Source organism: Prenolepis imparis, unplaced genomic scaffold (assembly GCF_030444845.1).
Source record: "Prenolepis imparis isolate NDT839.2.m4 unplaced genomic scaffold, iyPreImpa1.0 SCAF_14, whole genome shotgun sequence".
NCBI lineage: Eukaryota > Metazoa > Arthropoda > Insecta > Hymenoptera > Formicidae > Prenolepis > Prenolepis imparis.
Genome location: NW_028141172.1, coordinates 8,668,245 through 8,682,123, shown reverse-complemented (window position 1 = coordinate 8,682,123; position 13,879 = coordinate 8,668,245). Strand labels below are relative to the sequence as shown.

General features: G+C 33.0%; 1 protein-coding gene and 1 long non-coding RNA gene across 5 annotated transcripts; one reads left to right on the top strand and one right to left on the bottom strand.

Annotated features, from left to right (window-relative positions):
• Positions 1–2,788: 2,788 nt before the first annotated feature.
• LOC145945271 (UPF0047 protein YjbQ) lies at positions 2,789–6,646 on the bottom strand. 4 transcript variants are annotated; one of them, XM_083054165.1, is made up of 4 exons: positions 6,337–6,646; positions 5,775–5,936; positions 4,790–4,926; positions 2,789–4,035 (listed from the first exon to the last, which is right to left on the bottom strand). In XM_083054165.1, the coding sequence occupies exons 2-4, from the start codon at positions 5,932–5,934 to the stop codon at positions 3,820–3,822; spliced, it is 513 nt and encodes a 170-aa protein (XP_082910291.1). In that variant the 5' UTR covers positions 5,935–5,936; positions 6,337–6,646; the 3' UTR covers positions 2,789–3,819. The 4 variants fall into 4 exon arrangements, with proteins under 4 accessions (XP_082910291.1, XP_082910292.1, XP_082910290.1 ...); XM_083054166.1 differs by having other exon boundaries at positions 6,377–6,645; XM_083054164.1 differs by having other exon boundaries at positions 6,038–6,635.
• A 1,428-nt stretch (positions 6,647–8,074) lies between these two features.
• Positions 8,075–9,045, top strand: LOC145945501 (uncharacterized). Its single transcript, XR_014426869.1, has 3 exons — positions 8,075–8,259; positions 8,478–8,612; positions 8,785–9,045. It is a non-coding gene; the product is annotated as an uncharacterized LOC145945501 (long non-coding RNA).
• Positions 9,046–13,879: the final 4,834 nt, after the last annotated feature.

Genomic DNA, 13,879 nt, shown 5'->3' with positions numbered 1-13,879 from the left:
AAGATCTCGACGCATCTTCATTTTGAGTTCAGCAAACCGATATTATTTACAATATGCATGTGTACAGATTAAAATGCTAATTGCCTCACTTTACAACCACAAACTGTGGTAGGTAGTGATTGGCTGTCGAACCTAAAGTCGCACTTGTGAAGACACGTTAAATACCGCAGAGAGAGAGAATCGCTAAGATATATCACCTTTGTGCATGTGAGTTTCTTTCGTATCTCCCGTGTCCTCGCTTTGGATATTTTTCGGAGGGGCAACACGTACGATGATCTCGACAGTGTACCATTACATCACATTATATTATATTATACTTTGAGCTCTCCGATGTTTTTTTTAAGCTAATATGTGAACTGTAGATAGAGATATACTTTAAAGCATAGATCACGTAATGGACGACAACGCGTTTTTTTTTCCTTTTTGTATGCCTATATACGTTAAGAATTAACGACTAAACGACAATACTTGTCCTGCCTGTCTGCTTATCTTTCCGTTTTGACGACACGCTGCAACAAGCTCATATAGTAAGCATCGATTAATATAACATTATGTTAAATAACTTTCTTAGTTCATCACAAAGATTTTGTTCGGCTCTTTCTTGCCGATGATCTTTGGAGTAGAAAAGAAAATACAGATTTTTATATTTTATATCCAAAGATTTAAAGCTCTAAAGATAAAAAATGACTAAAATTTTTGCATATTTCCAACGAGTCAAAGGCCAAAATGCAAAGAAAACTTTTCCAAAATTGATATCGCTGATCTCCACAATGAATCAACGTTACAATTCACTGCAGTGCTGAATACTTTGAAATGATGCCTCATGTATATTTATGAACCTCAAAATTGATTTTCTAATAAATAAGAGTCAATTACATCAACAGCCTTAAATAATTTTAGCGTTTTTTTTTGCTCCTACAAAATTTAAAAAATTCAGTACAATAAGTGATTTAACTTACTCTCTTCAAAATTCTGCAAGGTTAATCTTAATATAATTTTTTAAAATAAGTAGTAATATATTTAATAAGTATTAATATAAATAATATAAATTAGATTACTTATATATCAAATAAGTAATCTAACTTAATACTTTCTTCAAAATTTGAGAAAAATCATTCTTAATATAATCTTCAAACTGCTGGTCTCTTACTATAACCATATTAAATTTAGACATTTGAAGAATAAAATAAACTTTCTTTTCTTTGAATTCGTCGAAATAAATTAGTTTTTTTTTAATCACTCCAATTTTAAATAATATAAATTGCTAAAATATGCACAAAACATTCTTTCCTAATAATGGTCCTGTACTCTATAAAAAAATAAATATTACAATTTATAATCAGTTCTATGTGTCCTTTCCAGTGAAATTAAACTTTATGGCAACTAAACAAGATTTACAGTTATTTACTTAATCAATGAATTGAACGAAGAATCTCCCCCTTTCCTCCCCCCCCCTCACTCTCTCTCTCTCTCTCTCTCTCTCTCTTCACTCTTTAATATTTTACAGATATATGTTAATAGATATGCAGTAATATGCTAAAAACTAATTTATTTCAAAACATAGTAACATAATTTTTCGTTTTTAATGCCGTAATCTGGTAGAAGTAATATAAATTAGTAGTCTTAAGATTAGTTTTATCTTAAAAAAAAAAAAAAAATTGCACTGAATTCAACTGCATTTTAATGTGCAGTTTTAATAATACAGATAACAGCGACAAATCATAAATTTAATTTTTTTGTGATTAAACATTTTGATATTAAAGGAGAGTTTTAATTTTGTCTTAAATAATTACATTAAAAATAAAACTTTTCGCAGTAAGAAGAATATATTTCATTGAAGAATGTCTTTAATGCTTGTAAATTAAATGGCATCTTAAAAACATAAAACAATTTAATTTTACAATTTGTAGAAATTTTAATATTGAAAATAGTAGAATATTGAAAATTTCTTTGACTTAACAGAGCAATATAATTACTATAATACAAACATGAAAGAAAGTGATGGACGTTGATGCAATTAACTATTTAAATATATAATAACATTGCTTTAAATACAGGATATTACAAAATTTAAGCATAAAAATCTTCAACAGAAAAGTTCGCGGTAAATTGAATAACAAAAGCACATGCTAACTTTTAATTCCAAGCTTTTTCAATAGTTTTTTAAATATATAGATTTAAAATTTGATTAAATCACATATATAAGCTGTAATTTAAAAAATTTCTTAATCTCTACTTTGCACATAATAAAGGTTAGTGCATAATCTTTTATGAAGAATCAACGGTCGAATAAGATGTACAATAATTAATATTATACAATGATCCTTATACAGTGATTGATACAATGAACAAATTTTAAATTGTTATATTCAAAAAACTTACACAAAATAAAAAATTGCATGCACTTTTATTACTTAGTCTCTCACAAAACTGCAATGTTTTTATGCTCAAATTTTGTGACATTCATATATGCTATAATTCACATAGAAAATGTAATCGCGCTATGTGCCCATGATATAACATACCTTATGATTCTAGCAGAAACGCGCACAGTGGCAGAGAATTATCACTCTTTTCCCTATATACATATACACACTCCTAACGTATAGAAACATCGTTTGCGAACAATTTAGCTCGTTTTTAAAGCGACGAGTCAGAAAGTTCGCAACAAAATCGTGAAGTTCATTACCTTACAGTCTTTCACCTTTGTAACTCTCTTTTATATCCCCCTTTCCATTTCTCATTTTGGGACAGCTTAAAGGTAGCAGAGTGTAAAAAAGGATGCAAGTTCTTGCATGGTTGCTTGTATTCGTTAACTTCATTTATACAAAAGGGTCTCCTAAATAAAACTACGTAAATTCGGAGTATTGGACGCGTTATCGGAATGCATAGATTCGTTCTTTCCTTTCTGTCTTGTTTTGTCCTTTCTTTTCAATTGCTTTCCTCAGAACGTATCTTTTCCCTCTTTTGCTGTCTTCCTTTTTCAATAGCGAGGCGGAAGAGTGCTGGATACTCGCATTTAATTCGTTTTGTTTATAAAAGACGCGTACAATGCGCGCATACGCAGTGGCAGTTTTTATTCATTTCTTTCTCAAGCCCTTTATATTCCTTTTCGCGTCTTTATTATTATTATTATTATTGTATTATTATTATTATTATTATTGAATATCGTAAATGTATATCACATGATAAATGCAAGTTAAAAAAACCAAAAATAAGAAGCATTTTATATTCTTACAAAGATTAATCTTCACGAACAAGTTTCAGAAATTTTGAAACTTCCAAGCCTTTAAATTCCAATATTTTTGGAACCAAACAAATTTTCAACTATCTTAGTTTTTTGTATTTTCGAATATCAGATTTGATCTTTATATCCAATTTTAATGCAACTTTTTAAGCAGAAAGTTTCCCTAAAATGTTTCTTTTCAACGGGCAAATTACATCGACATGCGAACTCAAAAGCACTTATCGTATCATTATTCAATTTTTGTGGTTTAAAGAACTCTCGCAATAGCTCCAAAGAGACTCATCGCCACTCGAACAAAACAAAAGATATCCTTGAAGAATGACATCAGAAATGTGAACGAAACCTTAAAACACATACACTCGCACAGAAGTAATGATGAACAGTGCGCGATTCAGTATCGATTTGTCCACGATCGACGCGGATGGATAAATTTGCGAGGTATCCGACTCATTTTTCCTCAATAGATTGTACTTTTATAAGTCGACTAGCGCGTGTAGTGGCTGCTAGCTTGATTCACTCGAGGTGGACACGCGCAGCTGACGCTTGCTGCGCCTTTGGGGGTGCGAGTGGTCCTAGCTGCTGGTAGAGGCGATAGGGCTGACCGGGCTGAGAGGGCTACGCGCAGAGTCCCTTAGAACACCAGTTAGCGTCACCACGAGCTTGCGACTGCCAGCATGATCGCGGTGTTCGCCTAACCAGATGCCCTGCCATGTGCCTAGGGCCAGTTTACCGTCTGTGATTGGGATGCTCAGTGACGAGCCCAAGAAACAAGCCTTTACATGCGCCGGCTATGAAACATTAGAAATAGTTAGTTAGTTGTCTTTATTGATTTCCTAACGGGATTACAGTGACTTCCATTTCCATAGATTATATTATATACAGGGTGTCCTATTTTAACTTTCGATTTAAAATTTCTCGAAAACTAAGGCTTCTATCGAAAAATGTTTCGTACAAAAGTTGTAGGATTTCGAGGGGGATATCTTGTCATAAACATAGTTTCTTATTTCAGGTGGAGGCATTTTCGAGATTTCAAGGTTATCATTACTTTTTTTTAAGTGAAACCACTATAATTTTTTTTACATAAATTGATTAAATTCCTCATAATATTTGGCGTAAAAAATTGTTAGAGTTGAATAGTCGAAAAATGAATGGTTTACGAGATATTTTATACTTCATCCTGACCATTTTGACAAAATATATTAAATCTCGTAATATACTCATTTTTCGATAATCTTACCTTAATAATTTTCCACATAGAATAATGAGATAAATCAATTGGTGTAAGAAAAATATAGTCTTGTAATTAAAAAAAATTTTCAATTTGCAGTATACTACTGCATACTTTTTTTATAATAATTATAAAGATCTATTAATATCTATGTAATTTTAATATTAGATCAATTTAATTAGTTTGTTAGATCAAAATACATCAAACTTATATATTATTGAAAATAAATAGAAAGTACTTATTCTGTATAATATAAAGGGAATAAAAAGCAAAGCATCTTCTGAAAAAAATATTTTTAAAAATTCTGAATTTACCATATCGTCAGGCCCTTCACAGCTATGTCTGTATTCCAAGCCTTCAGGAACTATTTTATTAAGCATCATTTCCATATCATCTCTCACATCTGGATCCCAGCTCTCATTTAATGCTAAACTAGCCGAAGTGTGGAGAACTACAGAAAAAGAATTGTAACATTTATTGTTTTATTGATAAAAAACACGCACATGTATATATATATATATATATTGCCGGCCAAAAATTTGGATACATCATAACAGTACATTAACAGGATAGATATTATAAAAAAATTTACTTTGATTAATGTAGTTCATAATTATATTAAAAGAGTAAATATTATTTTTTATATTTATTTTTTATAATATTTATTAATCATTTATTAAATATTTATTATTTTATAATACAAAATCTATAGAAAATCCAAGTAAAATAACATTAACTTCAATCTAACACACTTTTAACAAAAAACTGTTAAACTTTCTTTATATAAAAAAATGTATCTTTGATTTTAATAACTATTTTTACAAATTGTGATGAATATTCTTTCTACTAATTTATTAATGGTAGTAGTAAATATGTACATCCTATCTATCCACTTTTCTGAGCGTAGAAGTAAATATTTGCATCATACCCACTCATTTTTGTGAATTCTTTTATTAGAAATCGGAAAGATTTAAATATTTAATATAAGTTATGACTAGACTGATTAATTCATAAGAAAAAAGCTTCCTGGCGAGTAAGGAAGTCTTATTAAATATAAATTATATAGATGTATAAGCAAGTATATATATACAAAATTTGGCCAGTAGTTAGTTGTGTGTGTGTGTGTGTGTGTGTGTAGGTGTGTGTGTGTGTGTAGGTGTGTGCGCACGCGATAATACATACATGTTGCAATGTAGTGCAAATTGAATGAACTCTTATACTAGCCCGTTAATTTCTAGTCATCTAAGAAAACACATGACAGGCACAATTGGATTATTAGTAAAAGATTAGTGCACTTACTTTGAATATGGCAGAGACCAATGGAAAACTGACAGAGCTCAGGGACCTGCCTGAGGATTTCCTCGGTGACAAGGTGAACGCCCCGATGCTGCGGTCTGAGATTTATTTTGGTCTGGAACCAGCCGGAGCCGATTTGGATACCGCGGTTAGAAGAGGCCATGGCTGTACACAATTGAACGATGATGCACAGACAAGGGGGGAGATATATATATATAAAGAAAGAAACCTAAAGGTTTCCCTTAAAACACTTGATTTTTAGTTACGCAGTGGATTATTCCAAGCGGTCGATGCGGGATTCCATTTTCCCTTTCGATGTTTATAGATAATCTATCGTGCCCCAATTTCTGTCGAGCGCTTGTTCAAGCCGCGAAAGGTTAGGTTAAGTTAGATTAGGTTAGAAGAAAAATAGACAGAGAAAGAAGGTAGTGAAAGTGAGAGAGTGAAGAGAGAGAGAAAGAAAGGAAAGGAGACATCCGATGTATGGCGTGATGTACACGACAAACATACGCAACGGTATTCACGCACTCAACAGCAGCAGCAGCAGCCACGCGTATATACGTACGAATCTGTCATTGCGATCTGTCACTTGCTCACCCACCTACCTATGTATATATTTACACGCGGTGGTTAAAGGTAGCGACAAATGACCGGATCGCAAGCTGGTAATGGAATATCACAAGAGCATGTGAATGAGGAATTGAAAACGGCCGGACGGCATACGCGTGGGACGCGGCCGCGTGTGCCGTGCCTGCCGTGCACTTAACCCTTGGCGTACGAACGCAAATGGCGGCACTGCATACGGCATTATACCTGCGCATGGGCGTACATACATACATATATATTTTTTTCACAAGCAATGTTCAGGGGGTCGATCATGTAATTTTATGTAAAACTTCTCATTTCTCCTTTTCATTTTTCATTCATCCAGATTTCACGTGAAAACTTTTCACGAATAGCGATTATGTATGTAACTTGGATGCGCGGACAGTGAAATCACTGTGAACAATATGACTTCTAATCTTTATAGCTATAGAGGGATTATTATTATTATTAGTATTTTTTTTATTTTAATATTATTTATTATATAAAATAATATAAATTTATTATATAATAATAATATTATTAATTAATATTTAATATAATACATTTATTTATTATATTAAATATTTTATTATTTATGTATGATTTATTCTATGATCTATATATTTTATAATATATTAAATATTTAAATAATAAATTTTTACTTATTAATTAATAATTATTATTAATAATAATATATTATTAATATTATTATTTTATTAATAATAATATAATAACATTATTGATATTAATATTAATAATTTAATTTTTTTATATTATTTGTTAATATATATATATATATATATATATATTATATTAATCAATATTATTAATAAATTATATTATTTATTAATAATATTAATATTTATTGTTATTATTATAAATTTATTTTTATTATTATAGATGTTATTTAATATTATTTTATTATTTTAATATATTAAAATAATTTAATTGATACTATATTATATATAATTATATCATGAAAAACATTATTTTTATGTATACTTTTATATTATTTTTCTTTTGTCAATGCAGTACTAACAAGAATGTACCACACTTAAGCCTACGGCACACGGTACGATTTTTCGTACTGGATCTGATAAGATATAGTAACATACTAAAAATGCACCAATCAGAATACAGCATTTCTAATATCTTACTAAGGGTGCCGTCACATGGGGCGTAAGGGTGCCGTCACATGGGACATAACTTGCGTAAGCGTAACCAGCGGATCGCCAATCACCGAGTTATTCCGATAGAGCCCTTTGTCGAGCTCTATCGGAATAACTCGGTGATTGGCGATCCGCTGGTTACGCTTACGCAAGTTACGCCCCATGTGACGGCACCCTAACTTGCGTAAGCGTAACCAGCGGATCGCCAATCACCGAGTTATTCCGATAGAGCTCGACGAAGGGCTCTATCGGAATAACTCGGTGATTGGCGATCCGCTGGTTACGCTTACGCAAGTTACGCCCCATGTGACGGCACCCTAAGGGTGACGTCCCATGGCGCGTATTGCGATACGCGCGTATCGAGCGTATCGAACTCCGACCAATGGCAGACGATCCGCCGTTTTCGATACGCCGCCGTTCCGCCGAGTCCATTATTGTAGCGTAACAGTGGGTCCACAATAGGTGATTTAAGCCCTAAGCCTTAAGAAATTGACCAATCACAGTCGAGTTTTCTCCTCATACTTGACTGCGATTGATCAATTTCTTAAGGCTTAGGGCTTAAATCACCTATTGTGGACCCACTGTAATACGCGGAATACGCCGCATGTAAAGTAATCGGGTGCCACAGTGCCTAGTGCCATAATCGAAAAGAAGACGCCGAATTTGATTTGAAAATAGTTTTCGTGTTTTCTTTTATAAAATTGATTATCATGAACAAAGAAAATACAAATCCTGTGAGTATCTATAGCATTTTAAAATATTATTTTTGTAATGTTTGTAATTGTTTGTATTTACATTGTGCTTCATAATAATATTTTGAGATTAGTTTAGAATTTGATGAATCATATTTTTGTTTAGTTTGCACTGATTATTTCGGCTTAATATAAATACGGATATATTTCATTATGAATTACAAATTATTGTGTTTATTGTCCTTTTTTTCTTCTTACAGCCAATAAAATGTGGATATTGTGGTTGGCTGATCGATGGCCCACTGCATCTTACCTTACCACACATTCGTGTTTTCAAAATTATGATAATGAAACACAACTTCTAAACATTGACGAGAATAATGTTGCATCTATTAGTAAGTATTTTAAGAACAATAATTATTTGTAATAGTCAATTCTGTAATAAATACACATATTTCACACTGGTTTAAAGTTTAACTGTTTATTTTATTGGCAACTTAACACAAGTTAGTTGTAGTACACATAATTATTTATGTATATATATTCATACATATTTCATATTTACAGTTGAAAAGGATCAATCGACAGACGTCCAAGCAAGCAATATTGGCGATTATAATGAAGCGCTTATTAATGCTGTGTACGCTAGACCTGCATTATACGACCATCGTATACCAATAAAGGAAAGGACAGGCTTGAAAAAAAAATTGCCACTAATTTTTTATGCTCGACAGGTTCGTCTTTATCGGGACGCCCAAGAGTACGCAATACCGAAGTATTATAGAAATATTGCCATTGATGCATAAGAATAATACTGAAAATTAATATTTTTATGAAGACTTCTAAAATAGAAATAAAAATATACATATATGTTACTAATATATTATCTATGGAAGAGTTTCAATAAAACTAATGTTGTATCTCGAGGAGCATTTTTAGGTTGCCTCCCCAACAACAGGCACAACAACAGCAATTTTTTTTATACTTTCACTTTTACTTTATTATTATTTATAAACTGGCTTCTGAAAACTTCTGATTTCTTCACTTTTTAGATGCATGCATGCTTGTGTGCGCGCGTATAATACGCCGGAGTTCTGTTCCCAGTGTCCCATGGAGCGGATTATGCGGAAACGCAACTAGTGGATCGCCAATCACGAGATTATTCTGATAGAACCCTTTCAAAGATTCCGTTGAAGCAGTCCTGCGGTTAGCGATCCGCTAGTTGCGCTTCCGCGTAATCCGCTCCATGGGACACTGGGAACAGAACTCCGGCGTATTGAAAACAGCGGAACATCTCTGATTGGTCACAGAGTTCGATACGCCCGATACGCGATACGCTCCATGGGACGTCACCCTTACGTCACTGTTACGTCGCATTGTGCTCATACCCGAAATAAGGTGAGGCAATCTTCGTGAGTTTCGTTCTGTTCTGCGCAGCCCAGGCATGGTGGGGGATCCGCACAGTTTCCGCCATCTTTTTTTCCGAAAAGTGTCCTGTTATTGTGATTGAATAATAAATGTGGATATATTGAAGGGTAATTCAATATTCAATTTTTCTTGTTTTTTAAGGCAATTATTATACGATGTAATAATGCAAAATTTTAGGGCCATTTCGACCAAACTCCGATTAACTTAATCGATGATTAACCTATATCTTTGTCTCTTTTTAGATACATTCTTAAAAAGAGACAAAGATATAGGTTAATCGTCGATTAAATTAATCAGAGTTTGGTTGAAGTGGCCCTTATACTTCTGTTTCGGACGGTCCGTGCTGTTAGTTTAACGACAAACATTAGAATTTCATTTCTGATATTTCAGGATTGCAGAAATCTTTCAATAATAATTAATCTTTCTTTTATTTCATCTTTCATCTTTCTTTTGTGACATGATTTATATTCATTAGCAATACTTATTGACTAGCATAATTTCGATTTATTTCCATTTGTTATGAAAAATTAATAATTTTTCAGTAATTGTGACTGAAAGATTTTCCTATCCATTCCTATTTGTTTGAATTCCCTAGTTAAGTATAATACTGTTCAAATAGGCCGCTAGTAATGGCCGACAACTGTGCGGCGTTCTCTATTGGCTGATCCCAAACTGAAACTCATGATGCGCATTGCCTCACCTTATTTCATTCCACCATGGACTGCACCCTTTACAAGACCGAAATCACACGGTACGGAATAGAGCGTGCGGAATAGAGAGTGTGTCATAGAACAGCCAATCAGCGCTATTCCGCACGTTTCTGTACTTTTTCATGTCGTCTGCGAGTGCGTCGTGAGTTTGTCACCGTTAAATTTTAAAACTGAAACGGAAAGTTTGTTATTATTAAAATAATAGACATGAATGTTAGCAGCATGAGTGAAGCACAATCTAGTGTAAGTGAATAAAAAATGTTTTAAAAAATGCGAATTTTTGTAGATTTATAGCACAGTATACTTATATACAGTAGGGACACACAGCGTCGGAACCTTTGATCTTTTTCAGCTGACCTTTCAGCAGTCCGCCATGTCTTTAGGTTGCAGCACCGTATCAATATTTTTGTTGTACCCATTACTATTAAAACAATTTTGCGCGAAATATTTTCGATATATTATTTTATAGTCATTTTTTCTGAATAAAAATTAAATATTGCATAAAACGCGAAATCAAAATGATAGTATTGTAGTTCTACAGATTATATTTTACTATAAATGTAATCACAGTAATGGAGTTATTGGGTTCTTTATGTTGAACGGGATTGGCATGACTTATAAAAATGGTCGCTTACAATGCGCAAGCAAATCTGCGCGGCTGATTTGAGAACAAAGGACTGTCCCTACTGTATGTAAGTATACTGTGTTTATAGTGCGGTCCAGTATGCGCTACCAAGACTGCGTTCGTAAACGTTACCCGCAAGGTACAAATGTCTCTGAACTCGTTCAGAAAGTCAAAAAACACATCAATGGTGGAAAAGCTACCTTTACCCACATGTGTTCAGAAAGTTCTTGAGGAACTACCCAGGGTGCTCCTTATGTACCCTGCTCGCGACTGAGGTAGAGTTTACCCGTCATGCGCAGAAACGCATTTTTCACATTTTACCACTTGAAGAAATCCTACAATCTTCCAAGATGTCTGGAGGTATGCTTTATGGTGCGGTCCCATGATACGGAACGTATGCGCAATGCGGAATTGGCGGAACGAAGTTCGTCCAATCACAGACATTCCGTCAATTGCGTTCCGCTGAAATATATTTTCTTATGTCCCATGGAGCGGAAAACGCGGAAGCACAATTGGTGTTGGCCAATCACAAGATTCTTTTCCATAGATTTTTTTGTTGTCTCTATCGGAACAGCGTACATTATTGGCTCGCGCAAATTACGCTTCCGTATTTTCCGCTGCATGGGACATAGGAAATACAAATTTATGCGGATCGGATTCACACATATATGTACCGGTCAAAAAATTCATGAATTTCATATATAACCTTCGAAACTGACAACAACTTAATATTGAATATGGATTCTGAAAAATTGTTTATTATTATTTGCGGGTTGTTAAATAAATTAAAATTACTTCTTTCGCTTACTGGTATCCGATGATCGAATAATGCTCGCTTCTGCGATACATGATATATTAATAATTCATCTTTGTCAATTTCTTGTGGATTATTTAATTCTTCTTGTGGATTATTTAATTCTTTATTTGGTAAATTAGATTCATTGAACTCTTTTATGCGAGATACTAAAATAAGAGGAACAATTATAACAGTGGCAAACGGAAATTTGTCAGTATCATTGCCAGACAATATAATTTTTCAATAAATAATTCAATAGATAATGGCATGCTTTGTCAAAAAATATGCTTTAATTACTAAAATAATACTTACTGACAGTGACTACTAAATTTTCATCCACATTTATACAATCATTTTCCTTGTCAAATGGTTGAAAACAAGAGTGGTTTAATAAATTAAAATTAAAATATTGTGGAAGAATGTATCCACAATACCCACATTTTTTATTCTATAAAAAAATAATAAACAATCATAACCTCCAACTCCCGTATAAGTAATAAACTTATATTTTGTAAAGAAATTATTTAATATAATATTGCAATAATATATGAAGTTATTAATTTAAGATTTAATTTGTTATTTAAAATAATTTTTAATAATATTCTTACGGATATCTGCTGTTTCGACATTTTTCACGCATATACACAATTTCGAAGTTCCGCACAAAATGCGCATAAAATAGAAACTTGCGGATAGAAATCGGCGGAACGGACGTAAAACAGATTAAACCAATCACGAGCGTTCCGCCAATTCCGCATTGCGCATACGTTCCGTATCATGGGACCGCACCATTATCACAGTATAACTACATACAGTAGTGACAGTGCTAGAAAATCAGCGAGTAAATTTTCTTTTACGCATGCGTTAGCTATAAGGCTAAGAACATGGCGGACCGTCACGTGATCGACTCACGGCTACATCAAAGGAGCCGACAGCTACTGTCACTACTGTATGTATCACGTTTTATATACTGTTTTATAATTTTATTAATACATTTTTAAAATATACTAACATTAAAAACAGAAAATAATTTGCATTATTATCTTTATCTCATTAAAAAAGACTTTGCGTAAGACGTTATCGCGATTCTTAATGTTCAAATGAAGCGCCCGTAAGGCTTACAACATGGCTGACCGTCACGTGATCGACTCACGGCTACATCAAAGGAACCGACAGCTACTGTCACTACTGTATGTAGTTATACTGTGCCATTATGGTGGAGATGAGAAGGAGTTCGAACATTGAATAATGAATGGTAAATATATAGTAATATTAGAAGTCGATAAGATTATTAATACTAATTGTTAATTTGTATGATTTTTTCATTTATTTCTAAATATTATATATCACTTCTTTAACGCAAATTAATTTTAATCTTGGTTTAACTTACTCTTCATCTTTTTCTAATTCTAAAAGTTAAAAAAAAATAAAAAGTAAATTAAACTGAGATTAAAGTTTATCTACATTAGAATTCTACAAATAAACAGTGATGAAGATAATTATTCAAAATAATATGATGATAATTACATTTGACAAATTTATATTACGCGATCGTTTTACCTCAAGATCGTTCATAAATTTTAGGTAGTCCTTGGAGATCGATGTGTCCCTACCATGGATGTAGGAATAACTGGATGGAGCGTAAGGTATCTTTTTAGACGAAGGGGATGAAGCCTGAGAAGTGAGGGGAAAATTGCCAACCAAGATGGCGACTACGGGTGATTAAAGTGATTAAACGAATAAGATGATTTTTGAATGTCATTTGATATTTAAAATTATCTTAAATTAATCTTAAGATGCTGCGCGGATCATTTCAGATGGCTACAGAGTATCTGCGAAGATAAATTAAAGACGAAAATTTTGCCAACCAAGATGGCTGATCCAATTTCCCCTCATTTCTCAGGCTTCACTTCCCCTCTCATATGCTCCATCCAGTTATTCCTACATCCATGGTCCCTACACATTCACCTGACTAGTCCCCGTAAAGTTAACCTATACCTCATAGGGTAAGGTTTACGAACGCACCCCAAATGGTCTGACCGCTACCACAGTATAAGGGCTAGTCTACAATAGAGGTTAGTCTACAGTAAGGTCGTAAACGTA